At 38.5% G+C, this 18,862-nt stretch overlaps 1 protein-coding gene across 1 annotated transcript in view; it reads right to left on the bottom strand.

Annotated features, from left to right (window-relative positions):
- Positions 1–13,615, bottom strand: part of LOC306854406 (prostacyclin receptor-like) — a 36,464-nt gene extending 22,849 nt beyond the window's left edge. The window contains exons 1-2 of the mRNA XM_079392370.1: positions 13,263–13,615; positions 11,254–12,180 (exon numbers count right to left, since the gene is read on the bottom strand). Of these exons, the coding sequence (XP_079248496.1) occupies positions 11,254–12,078 (825 nt within the window). The 5' untranslated portion in view covers positions 12,079–12,180; positions 13,263–13,615. The remainder of the gene's footprint in view (positions 1–11,253; positions 12,181–13,262) is intronic.
- Positions 13,616–18,862: the final 5,247 nt, after the last annotated feature.

Here is an 18,862-nt window from a genome sequence, read left to right as displayed (position 1 = left end):
GTTTTGAAGAAGCTCAACAAATGAAATATGTCTTATGAAAATAAATGTATAGAGACTCCAGTGATCTGGCTTTGGTTGGCTCTGGGTTCGGCAGTAAATGAAAGCACTTTATGAAGCCTTCGAGACTCATCCTTCAAGACTTTAGAGCGTTCCGTCATTGAGCCACAAGACCACAAGCCACAATATTTGAAAATCACAAGCAATCAGAGTACAATAATGTTCAGTTTGTGATTGTTAGCTGGGTAGGACAGGAAACACATCTTTTGACAATATAACTATTAATCATGAGCTTATGCTGATTTTACATGGAGCATTCGTCGTACTGTAAATAGATGCTTCGTCTAATAAATGCTGAAAGAAAAATCAGGAAAATGTCATTTTGTTTTATTTACCTACAGTTAGGAAGTTCCTAAAACGGCCAACGTTCAGGAACATAGCAGGTGAGCTGGATTAATGCTTTTGTTTGAGTTCAAACAAGTCTACATTGAAAAATGGTTTTGTGGCTTTCACTCCCACTTTCCATAATTATGGTTGTCGTGTTTGACTATTCAAACTGTGTGATACTCAGAGATGGCCCACTTTACTAGACCAGCTGGTATAATAAAAATAAAAATATTTATGTATATAATATTATTTAAATAATTAAAAATGTATTAATAATAATAATTCAATAATTATTATAACATAATTATGGTTGCACTATGGTTAGGTAAACATTTTAACTAATATATAATTGCCATACTTCCCCAGTTTAATTTTTGGTATTACATTGTATTAAGTTTCTAATAAATTAGAGATGGTCCACTTTACCTGAAAAGACATTTGTCCGGAGTGCATGATTTCAAAATGTTTAAACCTTACAAATAACACATTCTATGAACTGAATTCATATTAAAATATTACAGGTAACTAAGGTAATTAAGAAAAGATCAGAAAAAACATCTGTGTATCAAAACTACAACTTTAAGTGTCCAACTTCACGTTTACAGTGTATAATCTAAAAACATCTTGTTTTTCCTTTCCTAATTAAGGCTGTAATTATAGTGTACAGCTCATCCCGATATATCCCTCAGACCAAAGGGAGCCAGATGAGCTCATGATAACTAATACTGGTGGTATTTTAATAATTGATTATTAAGAAAGTGGCTGGTTTGAAAGGCCTGAAAAGACAAACAGGAAAACCTAGATCAATTCAGCCATGCAAGAGCATACATTTCACATCAGCTATCTGCGTATTATGGGTTGTGGTGCAATGAAAACCAGTGATTCATAAATCTGTTTTGACTGCATCACTGGCCTGAGCAGAAAGGCACACCGCTTTTCATCAAACTCTCTCCATCAGTTACTTACATAACAAAAAACAGCAATCAAAAGCTTCCTGTGGAACATGGGCACTCTCAAATACATGTGAATTTATGAACAGCTTTCCAAGAGCTTGAGAGAGAGTTATTCTTGGATAAAAAGCAGAGCCAGTGCTTACGAAGTTGAGCTATGAAATCTTGACCTTTTCCCAAAGGAGACTTGGATCAATAATCTTGACAATGGTTTGTGCAATTTATCACCGGGCTTGTACTCAATGGTTCTATCTCGGGCCAGGTTGAATATCTGCGGTCTATGAATAACCATGATAACGCGGGTTTCATATGACCCTACGGTGTGCATAGACATTATTTGATTTTTATTCCTCAGTTATTTTCAGAGGTTAGTGCAGCGAGTCTCAGGTATCATCGTGTTCTTCACTGACTCCAGATCAGCACCTCTAGAGACTCAGTAAAGTACAAGCTTACCTCATTATTGATCTCAATATTGATCAGTGCTTTCATGGTGGCCTTTACTTCCTTCAGCTCAGATAATCAAGAGACGGATTAAAGATGGTAATTACTAATTAGGAAAAGCGGGATTTCCAGAAATTATAATCCATCAGTTTAAATGCTTCGACAAAATACATCCAAGAACAGCAAACAGCCCAAGAATGCAAACCACAGCTAAATCAGATTATAAGAAACAATCTGGGTTCAGTACAAGTTAAGGTCGTCAGCATAATGTCGATTACCACAAAAAAATAATTTGGCTCATCCCTCATTTGCTTTTTCTAAAAAAAGCACAATTTTTGGTTGCGTTTGTTACAAAGAAAGTGAATGCGGCCAATTTTTGGAGGATGTAAAAGCAGAAATGTGCAGCTTCGAATTTTAGAAAAGCACTTACATTAATTTGGTTAAAAACATTTTAAAAGGGTTACAAAGCATTATCTGTGCTGTAAAGCCATTCCCATCATTTTAAACCCTTTAAAGGTAAATAGAATCAATTTTGATGTTTGTTGACCTTTAAAGAAAGCCTAGAAAAAAAATATATAATGGTATAATTACCTCCCGCAACTGCCTGTTTGTGTTCCCAAACATCAAGTATTTGCCTCCAAACGCAATATAACATGACAGTATTTGTCTATGTCCTTCATCTGTTTGCTCTGAGGTGCAAGTCATTTATTGAAAAAAAGTCACAGTGGCCTCCGCAATTGAAGCACCTTTCATTTTCACTTTTCAGTTTTCCAGCAAGTGATGGATTTGTTCTCTTAAACACATGGAATGGAAATAGTGCATTATTCAGAAATGTGCAAAGGTTAAATTTGAAACTTTGGAGGGAAACTAGCGAGTCACTTAATTGTAATTGGGCCATTGTAATTGCGTCACTGTAACAGTGAAAATTAATCAACATTATGCCTCAAATGTTGTCAATTCATCTTAACTGGTATTGAAGCAGGAATATTTATTTAAGGTCAACATGACATTTCAGCTCATGATTCAGCTTACTTTCTTAAAGGGTTAGTTCACCCAAAATTTTAAATTAGCCTGTGTTTTACTCACCCTCAAAGCATCCTAGGTGTATATGACTTTCTTCTTTCAGACGAATCCAGTTGGAGTTATATTAAAAATTGTCCTGGCACTCTTTGCTCTATCATTGCAGTGGGTGGGTGTTTTTGTTCAACAGTCCAAGAGACGTTAAAGTGTGTGCATCCATAATAAAACGTGCCTCACACGGCTCCGGGGGGTGAATAAAGGCCTCCTGTAGCGAATCCAATGCGTTTTTGTTAGAAAATTATCCATATTTCAAATGTAATAAACACTTTTTTCTCACTTCCGCTGACTGTGGTACGCAGAAGTCGTGCAGGCGGATGATGGAGGACGTATGCGTCGTGCACACGCCTCTGAGAAATGCAGGAGCAAATGAAACTAAATTTCCTTACTTTAGCAAAGGAAACCCAGTCTCCTCTTGGCTTATATCAAAATCCTCTGACATTTTCTTTACAAATCCTCGTTTTGTGCTTCTAATTCGTGACCGGTGTTTTGTTTTGATCTCTCTCTGTGTTCGTCACTAATCACGCAACGCCGACGTCCTCCGTCATCCGCCGGAACGAATTCTGCGTACCACAGTCAGCGGAAGTGAGAAAAAAGTGTTTATTACATTTGAAATATGGATAATTTTCTAACAAAAGCGCATGGATTCGCTACAGGAGGCCTTTATCCCCCCCCCCCCCCCCCCCCCCCCCGGAGCTGTGTGGAGAAACAACTAACGTTAATTACCCATGGCCTTATTTGTCCAAGTTCATGACTCTCAAAGAAACGACAAGTAAAGGTTACACTTTTTGTAACAGTCTGAGATATTTGAGTGTTGTGTGTAATAAAACAATACTCTTTGAAATCATAATTGTATTGCATTGTTTTAAACACTAAATATTTTACTTAAAACATTCCTCAGACACTTATTCAGTTATTTATAATATACGTTGTTCAAAAAAATCAAAAGTAGTTTCAATGTAGCTAGCTACTTGATAGTAACTTGTAGTGTAGCTACTTAAAACTTGTAGTGTAGCTAACTACTTCCAAAAGGGTAGCTTGACTGTAGTTTAACTACTTTAACTCACGAGTAGCTTGTAGCTTGTCAAACTACAGTTTCAGAGTAGCTTCCCCAACACTGCATATACAGTGGCATGCGAAAGTTTGGGAACCCCTTGCAGAATCTGTGAAAATGTGGATAATTTTACCAAAATAAGAGAGATCATACAAAATGCATGTTATTTTTTATTTAGTACTGTCCTGAGTAAGATGTTTGTTCTGAACAGTTAAACTGAGCACTGTTCTTCAGAAAAATCCTCCAGGTCCTGCAGAATCTTCAGTTTTCCAGCATCTTTTGAATATTTGTTCCTGAAGGAAACACGATGCATTAAGAGCCGGGGGGTGAAAACTTTTGAACAGGATGAAGATGTTTTTTTTATTTTGTTGAAATATCATATTTTTCCATTTAGTACTGCCCTTCTGACGCGACAGAAGATACTTGCATGTTTCCTGGAAGACAAATGAAGTACAATTTACATTGATCTTCAAATTCAAAAAGTTTTCACCCCCCGGCTCTTAATGCATCGTGTTTCCTTCTGGAGCATCAGTGGATGTTTGAACCTTTTTTGATTGTTGTGTTTGAGTCCCTCAATCATCCTCAGCGTGAAAAGATGGATCTCAAAAGCATACAGTTACTGCTGGAAAGGGTTCAAATATGCAAAAGATGCTGGAAAACTGAAGATTCTGCAGGACCTGGAGGATTTTTCTGAAGAACAGAGCTCAGTTTAACTGTTCAGAACAAACAAGGGACTCATGAACAACCATCACAAAACAAAAAAACAGTCGTAGATCATCCAGGTAACCACACACAGTATTAAGAACCAAGGGTTCCCAAACTTTTGAATGTGTTTATTTTAATAATTTCAGCAATTTTTTTGTCTTGTGGACTATATGTAAACATCTTTTATGGAAAATATCTTACTCAGGACAGTACTAAATAAAAAATAACATGCATTTTGTATGATCCCTCTTATTTTGGTAAAATTATCCACATTTTCACAGATTCTGCAAGGGGTTCCCAAACTTTCGATCCCCACTGTACACCTAGGATGCTTTGAGGGTGAGTAAAACACAGGCTAATTTTCATTTTTGGGTGAACTAACCCTTTAATACAGGTTTCTAATCTTACTGCATGATTGATGGCATTCCAAAAAAAAACAAAATAAACGTTTGATACTTTGTTTTATTTCATTGGCTTTTTTTTGGAAGCACCTTACAATAAGAATATATGAATAATAATGTACTAATACAGTACATTACTATGATATGAACTAATGATGAGTTAAGGCTTGTGCTATTGAAGAATCATAAGAATTCATGTGTGAATAACACCCACCTTGAGTACATGTTTGTTATGGTATTGGGGTAAGTTTTCACACATGAATTCATATGACTCATGATGTAGTTAAGGATAGTTCTTGATTAGTACCTGCCTTAACTAATCTTTAGCTCATATTCAGGTAATATTTAATTTTATTAGTACATGAATAATAATATACTGTTATTGTAAAGTGTTACCGTTTCTTTTAAGATTTCATTAACATGTAAGTGTATTGACAAGCCTATTTGTGTCATACCCAAAAACGGTCAGAACGATATGCTTGCAGGCACACAATCTGAGCAGCTCCATCTGTACACAGTTCAAGACTGAGCACATGGCCTAATATTAAATAAATGAATCAAAATGAGTAATTTTCTCATAAAAGTAAGGGAAATTAAAGTAACTTTGTATAATAAAATGTACAATTACTTCAGCCAGAACCAAAGTTTCAGGCCTCTGCTAGGGTTTTAAAAACTCACTGGATGAAGGTCAAAGAGATCTCAAACAAACTGTTTAACTTTGTGACATTTCTGCACACAATAATGAGTCACACAGTAACGCATTAAGACTGATGAGTGCTATAGTTGTAAACCATAAAAGAGAAAAAATGCATATATGAGCCTAAATCTTATAAACAGGTGGCAGATTACAGTTACAATGAATTAACAGTGCTGAAATATTGCGTGCAAATGAAATTCAAGGTCTACTGTATCTTTACTGAGCAAACACTTAGGCCTGACAGCAGTCACACAATAAATTAAATTCAGATGACAGAATGATCAAAGGCAGCGTGTCACTTCCTGCCCCATGTGCTGCGGTATCACCAGCTTTGGCAAATGCCCAGTGCCACGACTAGAATATTGTTAAAACTGCTCATATTACAGACACACATGGATGTTTCTTCTACTACAGGATCTTCTGCACTTTTAGAAAATAAACTCTCTTAAAACACACTCTTCACACTCTCACTTGTTTAATTTATACACTAATAATATTCAACAGTTTATACAAGAGTTTATATACAGTTTTGGAAATGGAAATGGCAGTGGCGGAAATCATAAAAAGTTCATTTTCATATAAATTACGGCTATAATATATATATATATATATATATATATATATATATATATATATATATATATATATATATATATATATACACACATTTTTTTTTTTTTTGGATGGATGGATGGAAATAATGCCACAAATGAGGAGCGGTTATATTTGTAACACTTTCACTCAGTAAATACTTAAATGTTTTATAATTACAGATTTTATGTTTTATGATAGATATTTTCTAATTAAATTTATAAATAACGTAAATGTTTTATAATTACAGTTATCAACTTTGAAAAATGCAACAATTCATTTATTAATTATTTTTGGAAGATTAGATTGGAAGTTAGGGCCTAGGAGACAAAAAAAAAAAAATAATAATAATAATAATTATTAAAGACAGCTTCATGTAGCAATTAGAAAAAGTTAAAATATTTTAGTTTCAATGAAAATCAACTGAAAATAAGTGTCTGGAGCTGAAAACCTCCCATGTATGTGGTTTTAAATATATAATATAATAATGTATACACTCATGCTGTATACATCCATATACATTGGCCCTTGTCTTCTACCGAATCAGTCAAATACTCCTTTATCTCCTTCTGCATGCAGTCTCTCTGACAGGAAATGTCCAGCTATACCTTGCCCTTGCTCTGAATAGAGATGTGCCTTAAAGTTTAATGTTACAAAGGTTATATATGACATCTGGGTGGGTGCAAATACATGTGATTCTGAGTCTGTGTGTATGGAAAGAAAATCACAATGGTTTGGTTGTGTAAACTATTTGCTTTGGATAAAGTATCTAGTGTTTATTTCCAGGCAACAAACAGAGCATCTCATGAGACAAAGAGAATACCATTAGTGTCATCTTTTAATATACTGCAGAGACTGACTGTATGCTGAAGTGTACAGAACGGCTGGGAGGTCATGATAAAGATTCAAAATACAAGAGAGAGAGCTTAAAATGCACTGTCAATTTAATGCATCAGGGCCAGATTTACTAAGCAGGGCAAATTAGCGTGAGACTGTAATCCCATAGAAGCGCCAATGGGAATGGAAAGTTCTGCGGGTAATTTACTGACAATGCGCAAAAGGAAAAAAAACAGACGCAGCCAATGTATTTCCAAAATGCAATCTACTAAGAGCGGTCCAAATTAGCAACTGCTACAGCCATGTTAAGTGCAAAGTGGGTTAAGACATGCTTTTTTGGCCATTAAATATTGGCACTAATACCAGTAAATTGTCTACCGCAAAACCGTAGTAAATCACATCGAATGATTTATTTAAAATACTCACCTACCATAAATTTTGCATCTAAAAGTAAAACGCTTACAAATGCATATGCAATAAGACCAGCCACAAAAATAACTGTGTCCATGCCTTTTCATCACTATTTTTTAATTGTGTCTGGTAGTGTGTTTTTTTTAAATGCCAAAATGGTTTTGCGATGACACAAGCTGGCCCATAAACTGATTAATTATAAAAAAACCCCACATATAACAGTATTCCCTGACCACCATTTGACAGCCTTAGTTATTACTTTCATTAGAAGGTTTCTAACAAAATCTTTGCAAATCCTAATGCAAATATAATCAAGCATCACTTATTAAAATACAAATAATTAGAGTATTACACTTAAAACGATTTATATCCACAGCTTTCACTGTAGAAACATTTTAAGTGGTTATACTACGTGCAAAAACTAAAATATTCTGAGAACTGAACTTGTCTAGTCAGAAAACCCTGCCAATCTATTTTAAACTGGTTTAGAGGAAAAACACGGTAAGTCTAATCCAGTCTTCCAGGGTTGTCAAGTTTGTAACGTGCATCTAAATTAAAAGCTAACAGCAACAACTGGTAAAATAACACATCAACTGGTTTTTGGGAATACAATCCATGCATAATAGACTTTGTTATGTAATACATGCCCCAGCTCCCCCGCAGCACATACACGCCCAGTGATTGCTACAGGCGACTCAAAGAATACAACCAAACCTCACCTACAGCTCACCTTCAATGGGTTAAAGAAGGTAAATACGTGCAATGTTTCACTGCAGCTGGCTGATTTGAAAAATGCAGACTTCTTGTTTTGTCAATCACGTAAAATAAATGATTAGTGCATGTTAGCATGAGGCAATTTAGAGGCAAAATATTTTCTTTCTTATGGAGATCTTAAACTCTGGGAGCTTAGACTAAACAACTAGTGAATAATTTGCCACCAAATTGCAAAGATAGACAACATAACATTTTAAAGCAGAATTTGTTTTAAAAGCAATTACTGTTCAAGCATGGCTATTTCAATCTGCCACATCCATTTAAAATGATGATAAGGGCTGGGAAAGTGCATTTACGTGGACAGGGATTTACAGCAACAAAGACACCAGACATTATAATTTTAATGAAGTGCTGTTTTCCAGTGCCACAAGTGACATGGACTGTTGGTGATGTGACGAAGCTGACCAAAGTAAAATTTTAAGCAAATGAGTAGCGACATAATTCAATAACTACCAATGAAATTTGCATCTGGTTGACTTAAATGCAGGGACAGCAACACCAACTAAAAGCCACCAGTAAAGTGACTCACTGAAAGGTCACCAAAAATGTTTTTTGAAAACAAAAGCTTAAAAAAATAATATTCAACAAAAGAAAATGATATTTTCCGTGACGTGTGTTAGAATGCTGTAACATCACAATCAGAGTTCGCGAACGGTAATGGTTGATTATAAATATTGGGTATGCGTTGGAATTTGACATACAGGAATTTAACAATAGATGCGTTTACATGGACCCTAATAATCCGATCGTAATAGGACTAGAAGCACAATCGGAATCAAAAAAAGTCCCATGTAAACACGTCAATCGGATTGAATTGGCCAGATCTGATTAAACTTTAGATCGGATTGTAAGGGGTGGTTTATTCCTTTTGTAATCCGAGCGAGAGGACATGTAAACACTTGATCGGATTGAAAACCGAAACTGAAAAGTACTGCGCATGTGCAGTACTGCAGTGACGTAAAAATAGCGTAATGACATATCGCACGAGCTGAATAAAAGTGTCATAAATGAGTGTCCAGTCATTCTAAAACGCTGCTTTCACTCAGCGTATGTGAAGTGGAGCAGGACAATGTCCCACCAGTCCTTGTTTAAGACTCACCCACAGACGACTGGTTTCTAAAGTAAGCAGCACTGCACAATAGTTAATGTGCTGGTCATCGACTAATTAAACTGCTTAAAACATTTACGATCCTTTTGTTTTATATTTGTGGTTTGGAGTTTGTTTCAGAATTGCCAAGTCACATGGTTTTAGCACATGAGGCTTTGGCATGTCAGTTTCGAACCTTGATGGTTTCAAATCATTAGCTAGATGATATTAATCTGGTAAACCGATGAAAGAGTGTTAATGGTTTTTAACCAAAAATTGTGTCAGTTTTTTAATCAATCAAATACTTGCAGTAGGGCTGCACAATTAATCGAATTTCTAATTTTTTTGCGAATTCGAATTTCGCAAAAAATTACAAAAATAAATAAACAATTCAAAATGCCTTGTGTGCTTAAGAGGTGTTTTTCAATCCACAAATCACCCACATTTACCATAGTTTTACTGTACTAACACTAACGGTAACAATGGTATGGTGGCAGAAAAGTAGGATATGCATATTGAGTATTATTATATTATTAATATACTAAATAGCCCTGCATCCCTTCTAGAACCCTTCGTTCTTCTTCACTGGGTCTTCTCCATACACCCACGGCTCGTTTAACCACCATGGGTCATAGAGCCTTCAGCCGTGCTGCTCCTCGCCTTTCAAACTCACTCCCAGCTAACATACGTAATTTAGACTCTCTATCCTAATTTAAAGTTAAACTTAAAACTCACTTATTCAGAATAGCTTATCCTGCTTGATGACTGTCTACACTCATCTAGGTTTTTTTTTTCTCCTCTCCTCCTTCTCTCTATCTCTTTCTTCTAACCTATTGTGGTTATTTTGTAACTGCTGCTTCTCTTTTTTATTGCTATTTATTGTTGTTTTATTGTTCCTGATGTTCGGTGACCTTGAGTGGTTTGAATGGCGCCTTAAATAAAATGTATTATTATTATTATTATTAAATATGTTAAAGGAGTAATGGAATATAATTACATTATTTTGTTAATTATTCTATCAGTTGATGTGGATTTGTAATTGACTGACTGTCTTTAGGCCACTGTTCTTCAATGCAAACACCATAGAAACCATATAGTTAGGCTACTTTTTTACCATGGTAATGAGGTGCTGTACTTTTGGTTATGTATAAAAGATGAGGCTGTTACAGTTTTCACAATGGTACTGTCAAATGTGCATCTGCATCCCAACTCAAAAGCAATAAAAGTTCAGGAAGAGTGTTTTCAGCCTCTTTTTAATAATCCAAACAATCGTTATTAATAATCGCAATTACAATCTCAAGGGAATAATCGACAATTATGATTTTTGTTATAATCGTGCAGCCCTAACTTGCAGTGTGTAACAGAATAAAGCATTTGCAATCAATTTGTAAAAGGCATAATTATACATGTTTGGTTTGAGTTATTGTTGCATTTACACCGTTTTAACCAGCAGGAGTTTTAAGTGATTCGAAACAAGTTCAGTTGATTCAAAGATTAGAAAAGCTCAGTTTCTCCCATTTTTTTTTCACCAACCATGTTGTTCGACATCAAGAAAAAGGAAATTAAACTAGCATTGCCCACACTGCTTAGTGTGGGTTTAAAAGTACATGCCACAACTATTGGACTATGAGCGCTGTAAAGCCTCACAAGACGATCAAAGATTTCCTAAAACGCTGTTGGTTTTTTCACTCAGGAGAAAATGAGAACTCATGCCACTCACATACTCTGGTCTGGACCGTTATATTAAAGGAAAGCACTTGACCAATAAAATTAAGAGAACCAGAACTGTTGTAAAATCAGTCTCTGGAAAACAGAGATTTAGTGATATAAAGTCCCATACTCACAGTCAGCGGCAAAGAGCAAATTACGAAGATGAAGGTCATGCAGGCCAGCAGCAATAAGTGGTCCATTTCTTCCTCTCCCTGTCCAAACCAGGTGCTCAGCCTCCTTTTTCGTCCAGCCGACAACACCGATCCCCGACGCGACAGCTGGCTCCTGTGCATGTGGCATAGGCTGACAATGACCGAACCGTTGCACAAGAACACAACGGCGATGAGCAGCGCCATAAGCACTGAGTAGGACAGCGAGAAGGTCAGCGTTCTCCTCTCCTCTTCCTCACCTTCTCCTTCTGCTTCCATCTTGATGAAGCACCACGTGCCTGGGCAGTACTGCTTGTGCCGTCCGTATCCAAAGAACGGCATCAAGCAGAACATGAAGGTAAAGAGATAGATGAGGAAGAGGACGATCTTGGCGAAGCTGCGCCGCACGTATTTAGAGTAGAAATACGGGTGACTGATGGCGAGGCACCGCTCCACCGCCATTGCACACAGTATGAACATAGAGGCCAAGCCGAAGAACGTCATGGCGAAGGCGAAATGTCCACACAGCCACCAGTCTCCCGTAAGACCCACGAGGGATTTTCTTTGGGCATAGCAAATGAAAACCGGTGGACTGAGTAAACATGTTCCCAGCAGATCTGTCAAAGCCAGGCCTGTCACGAGAATGCAGAAGACTGAAGACTTGGTGCGACGCTCTTTCTGGTGGACTCCCAGGATAGCCAAAGCAATCAGGTTGCCAACCACCCCAGCGATGAACATCACAGAGCTCATCACCGGATTCCCGTTCACATCGATATTGGTAATGTTCTCGCACGATTTGTTTGAAAGCATGTTCAGATGGTCCCGCCCTTGAACCCTGAGCCCAGGCACAGGGATCGGGCAACGGCAACTTTGTCTATCGTGAAAAACTTGCAGCTCCTTTTCTTTGAGGATCTGTAAAAACAGCAAGCATTTCTTAAGAATCAATATATCTGTCACAGACCTCACCCACTGTTGCTTAATGACCACTTGAAGTGCCCAATGAACGCTGTTTTCTTTTTCTGTGTAGACGTACTTCATATTAAAACAGGAAATTGAGGCAGCATATATTGTTCATTGTTTTAAATAGCCTGTATGCTTTAGTTTGCCTAAGCTATTTATTTTGCTATTGCTTGTTAGTGGCAGGTGGCTTTACACAGAGGGGGATCCTCATTGTAGAAAGCATTTGTTTGGACAAAAATTTGGATATTCAAATATTTTATATGACTGAATAAACCTCAGCACATTCTGTTGCAAAAACAAAATATATTTTAATAGTCATCTCAGGTAGAAACAGCTCCTTGAGGTAACCACTGCACAATTTCTCTTTTAGAGTATGTGTTGATTTTTATCTACAGCATATTGTTTTGTATGCGATGTGCAGTGAGGAGCAAATGGGATTTTAAACGATTTCCTTTTTCATTCACACCTGAAGTAAACAAATATTTGGACTGTGCACTATTTCTAGGTCACTAATAAAACATAAGCAAGTTTGGCCATGTGAACTCATTTGTAAAGACTGGTGCATATGATGCTCTTTGGATCCTACTCAAATCAAGCTGAAGAACGTGATCATCAGGTTTTATGCAAGCTTGTGGAGTTAAAGTTTAAATCGTTAAAGAAAAAAAAGGGACAAACTAAATACTTCTGAAAATCGTGTCAATTTTTTCAGTTGAACTTTTCACTCAAACTGCGTTGCTGATAATGCAATTTGTAAGAAATAGGTTTTCGTTGTTTCAAATTAGAAAACAATAATTTTCACGTGTGGTCTCACTTTTAAAGACCAAAGTACAATCAGATGTTTTAGAGACTCAAATGAGTGCGATATTTATGGTTTTAATTTATTACGCGTTTGTTACGTTTTATGTGTCATTTAAAATTCATTTATCACAGTGTATTACGGATGTTCCTTTGCTGAATCAAACTGCAGTTATTTCCCATTCACTAAGGTCTCATGACAATAAACCATCAATATTGAATCACAAGTCAGTACGCACCTGTCCACAGAGTGTCCATCATTGCGCGCGACTATTCCTCCCGACCACAACACTCACTAACCAACATAGATGGACTATTTCAGTCCATCTATGTTGAAGCATAACATTTAAAAGCGAAGTCGATATTGCTAGGTCTTCGGGGTTCTGTTTCTTCAGGAGATTTCTCTCGTTCAAACAGTTCATAAACAGTTGTTAGTTCAGTTATTAGTCTATCAGCGAAAAACAATATTCGATTACAGCTCATTACGCTTAAAGCTAAACAAAACTGTAACAAACGCGCTGACTCCGTTCATCCGTTCGTTGTGAAGGTAGATTAGTAAATCTACTAGTAAGACTTCCCTCTTGTGCTTGATAAAGTAGCCGTGAGAAAAAAAATAGGAGGAGCATCTGACAACTTCGTTCCTCCTCACTTATTAAACTTGTGAATGATCTGCATAACACATAGGCGGTTTACTGACAAACAGACCAACGCATCGCTGGGTTAAGAATAATGTTTATTTAGTAAAACTAAATAAAACAAAAAATATTTAAGATTTACATTAGAATTAACATAATGGTGATGCTTCATCCAGTATAGGCTATTATTAAAAATTAAATGAAATAGTGTACAATTTAGTTGTTATAGCACAAAATTGAAAATGATGATCATTCTATTTTCACACACACACATATATATATATATATATATATATATATATATATATATATATATGCTTTCACAATAATTTTAAGTATACATTTATTAGGTGAAGTGAATGTAAAACGTCTCAGGTTATGTATGTAACCCTGGTTCCCTGAAGGGAACGAGACGCTGCGTCGAAACGCTAGGGGAACGTCTTCAGCGTGACCGCGCTCTGAACCACGTCTGTAATCTGTCCAATGGAAGGGCGAGACGTCACGGGCGGGTGACGTAATCGACCAGGAAGCATAAAAGCACGTGCGGTGGAACCAGCGTTTGCTTCTAGGAATGAAGCAACCGCTCGCAGGGATGCCGGAAGTATGGCCTCGAGACGCAGTGTCTCGTTCCCTTCAGGGAACCAGGGTTACATATGTAACCTGAGACGTTCCCTTCCAGGGGAACGAGATGCCCACGCCTCCAGACTTCCAAGTCCCTGCCCTGTGTGTGTCCCTCAGGAGCACAACGAGGGCGAGAGAAAAAAGGCCATGAGTGGCTAAAGTGGGCGGGCCAACTTCTGAGAAGTGAGTCTTGATCCCTGAGAAGGGGGAGAGCAGAGGACTCGAGGCTATGTAATAGTATCATGATCCACCACATAGCATAAGCTCTCTGGCCGGAGGCCTCAGCCTTTGGAGGAAACATGTAACTAGGGGGTGCCTACCCACTAAGAGGCCACCGAGAAGGGTGTGGTAGGCCGATAAAGCCGCCAAGTAAACCTTCAGGGTGGAGTGGGTTACCCATGCGGAGAAACGGGGCTGCAGGAACTCCAGCACTGTACCAATCGGGGAGTTAACTGGGTCGAGGTGGCGGTCTCTGCACCATGAAGCATACAGTTTCCTCATAGAGGGAGCTCTGGATTGGAGGATGGTCTCAGCAACCTCGGTTGAGAGACCGGAAGCTATGAGCTGTGCCTCCTCAGAGGCCACACCCACAGCTTCCACAGCTCTGGGCGAGGTTGACAATAGTTCCCCCCACCTGTGAGAGGAGATCTCTCCTGGCACGAAACTCGTCGAGGAGAGAAATCAGGTCCGAGCCAGAACGGGGCTACCAGTAGTAGACTGACCTCGTCCCGGCGCACTCTCGCCAGAACTCCCGAGAGCAGAGCAATCGGGGGAAAGGCGTACAGACGAATCCTCGGCCAAGTCTGTACCATAGCATCTAGTCCCAGTGGAGCTGGATGACCCCGGGCCTCAGCCTCTGCCTCGACAGGATGTCTGCTCTCCATGGTGGTCTCTTAGGTCTGGGAGAAAATGTTTGAGTGCTCTAAGCACGGCCAGCATCTCCAGGCAGTTGACGTGCCATGTGAGATGGCGACCACTCTACAGACCGCGGGCAGGGTGACCACTCATGACCGCTCCCCAACCGGTGAGGGATGCATCCGTCGCTAGCATCACGCGGCGACTAGGAGCTCCCAGCACCAGGCCCTGAGACGAGAACCAAGGACGTCTCCACATGTCTAAGGCACGTAGGCATCGCCGCGTGACCTTGAATGAGAAGTGGGTTTCCCCTCGGGGAGAACCCCTTGGTTCTGAGCCACCACTGTAGGGGTCTCATGTAGAGCAGGCCAATAGATATCACATTGTATGCAGCTGCCATCAGACCCAGCAGTTTTTGAAATAGCACTGACGTGAGGATCGACTCAATCCGAGCAGGGGACATGCGTGCCTGCATCGTGGTCGGATCCCACACCACGCCTAGATAAGTGGTTCTCTGTACTGGAGAAAGCACACTTTTCTTGGCGTTCAGTCTCAACCCCAGCTCTTTTAAGTGCGCGAGAACGACACCTCGATGTCGAATCGCCAGCTGCTCCGATTGAGCTAGAGTCAACCAATCGTTGATGTAAAAGTGCGGGGTGAGAGTGCAAGAATCCGATATTGGTATCCGATATTGCCCCCAAAAGCAAACCTCAGGGACTTCCTGTGTGTGGGAAGGATGGAAACGTGGAAGTATGCATCTTTTAGATTTATTGTGACAAACCAGTCCTCGGACTTGATCTGAGACACGACCTGTTTGAGTGTAAGCATCCTGAACTTCAGTCGCATGACTGAGCGGTTCAACTGACGCAGATCTAAAATTGGACGCAACCCTCCATCCTTCTTTGGAACAATGAAGTACCGACTGTAGAACCCGGACTCTCTTTTGTGAGGAGGGACCGATGGCCTCCTTCCTCAAGAGAGTGAACTGAATACGATAGCCTTTCTCTACAGTACGCAGGACCCACTGAGACGCATTTGGCAGTAGTTTCCACGCTGCCAGATGGTCTACTAAGGGAAGCAGTCTCTCGAGACTGGCCTCTGATGTACTCGAAGCTGCTGGCAAGGTGTCCTGAAGCGGAGGACCGGCAGGAGACGGCCGAACCAGGAGCTCTAGAGACCCCCGCAGGGTTGGCGAGCTTCTCAGCTCTGCTACACTTCGGGGCGGAAATAACAGAGAAGCGCTCGCTGGAGCCAGCTGCGCCCTGGAACTCTGGCAGGGTTGGCAGACTGGTCTCCTGATGGCACTGGGGGGAGACTGACACCGTATAATGAGGTGTAACCCACTCGTCCCCAGAGGGACCTGCCCTCATAAGTCCTGGGTCATAGGCAGCAGGACGTTTTAGCCAAAGACTATCCAGCGAGAATTACGGTCCGCAGATCCGCCTTCTGTTAGAAGCCTTTGGCCCGGGACCGCAACTCTGACTCCAATATTATGGGGAGTACGAGAGAGAAGTGATGCTCCCTAAATGAGGAGCTGGAACACGGTTGGGGCTGCTCTGTATATATACACATATATACTTATACATACATATACATATACATGTATATATATATGTTTGTGTGTGTGTGTGTGTGTGTGTGTGTGTGTTTCTGCTTAATGCATAAGAGACATGAAAATGTTTCCCTCAAACCGATCTTCAGAAATAACTGTGGTCAGACTGTGGTCAAAAATAAAATGAACTGTAACTCACATGCTTTCTATAACTGTCTATAGGCAGCATGCAGACTGTATTATCATCCGTTAATGCAAATGAAAACAACTCAAAGTCTGAAATGAGATAATGTTTGGGTGCATCTGTTGTCGCTTAGCTGTTGTGTGTGTGTGTGTGTGTGTGTGTGTGTGTGTATGTACAGAATGCATATATTTGAGTTGCCTAGGACATTAATGGTTGCTGTCAATCAGTATGCATTATGAATATTAGAGAAGTACCCTGGAGCCATGAGAAATAACTACACAGCACTTTTCTAAAGGAAAGAAATATAATTCTTACTTAATGGCTTGCGTTATCAGTCCATCCCAAACACTTACAAATTTCCCGAGAGTATTGGTATCATATTCTCTTGTCCATGTTGATGTCGCCCTCAGATACAAAAGTAGGAAATTACTTCCAACATAAATCTTCTATTTGTGTGTGCTAAAGTGTATCAGAAACAGGACATATACATTTTATATATGTATATTCATTCCCTTGTGAACAGAGTGCTTCAAATCTTAAAAGTATATTTAAAAATTTGGTAACACTTTATTTTAGGGTCTCTTAACTAGTTGCTTATTAGCATGCATATTACTAGAATATTAGCCATTTATTCATACAAATTAAGCACATATTATTGCCTTATTCTACATGACCTTATTCTACATCCCTAATCCTACCCAATACCTAAACTCAACAACTACCTTACTAACTATTAATAAGCAGCACAATAGGAATTTATTGATGGAAAAGTCGTAGTTAATAGTGAATAAGTGTTCCCTATTCTAAAGTGTTACCAAAATTTTTACTTGCAGGTAATGAGATATTTATTAAATAAAAGGCCACTTAAGTGCACTTAAATAGAGTTCACTTTCATAACTATGTTTCTTAACAGACTTATTAAAAAGTGCACTTTGAAATAATGTCAAATTAAATGTTTTACTCTAAAGCCTTTTGCGTTTAAAGAAGTACACTTATTTTAAGTTGGTCACTAACATACTAAAGCACGTGTTAAGTTCTTGATTATAATTTTAATTAGTATGCTATTTGATAGTACATTTAAAGTTAATATTTTAAATGTACTAAACTGCAACTTCATTGTTACAGATATGTAATTACAAATATATTCAAATACACGACAACAAAAATGACATTATATTATATTTTAGTTTACCATAAACGATTGCCAGTACATTTAACCATGCACTTAATGATATTTCAAAGACAGAAGTAATTATGAAATTAAATATGTATCTCAGTCATACTTGAATTCTGTTAAATGTACCAAAATGTGACAAACATAACATTAAAAGTAACAAAGTTTTATTTATGTATTTTTATATGACTTTTCCCTTTGCTTTATAGTTCAAAAACATCTGTTTAAGCACATCTGTTTAGATCATATGTGTCTATCGGCTGAGTCACTTTCAGGTGCTGATTTCACATTGTCTTTTGCTGTAGGCTGTTCAAACCCGACAGACTCGTGGCTGGAATTTCATCTTGTCATACTCTAAACACTGCCATTCGGGTGACTGTTGTTGGCAGACTGCTCTTAGCAAAGCACACACGCATTTTGAGTGGTTATGATTGATTCCTGAGGAATTTGTAGTGAGTATATGTAAATCAAACACATTTTTATTGGAAACATTAAAAGTTTTCAGGTGGAAAACAGGCTGATGATTAATTCAGACAGGCTGCATCATTTTTAAAGTTGCATTACCGGAGCATGCAAGATTCATAAACTAAAACACTGTGGGCATTTTAAATAAACAGAAGAGCAGCAGTCAGCACTTTGTGCCTTGTGACTCTGAAAGCTCTGATAGGATCCTGGGAAACATTAAATATTACAGTAAATATCCCATTGATCCTTAAGTGTAGCCGAAACTCTTGTGCAATCTCACGCTATATCATTATCAATCTCCCCAGGGTGTTTGTTTAAGCAAATGCAGACGGTTAATATGTTATGCTTCATAA

The sequence above is a fragment of the Barbus barbus genome (genome assembly GCF_936440315.1).
Source record: "Barbus barbus genome assembly, chromosome: 34".
In the NCBI taxonomy this organism is placed as follows: Eukaryota; Metazoa; Chordata; class Actinopteri; order Cypriniformes; family Cyprinidae; genus Barbus; species Barbus barbus.
This window is presented reverse-complemented; position numbering and strand designations above follow the sequence as displayed.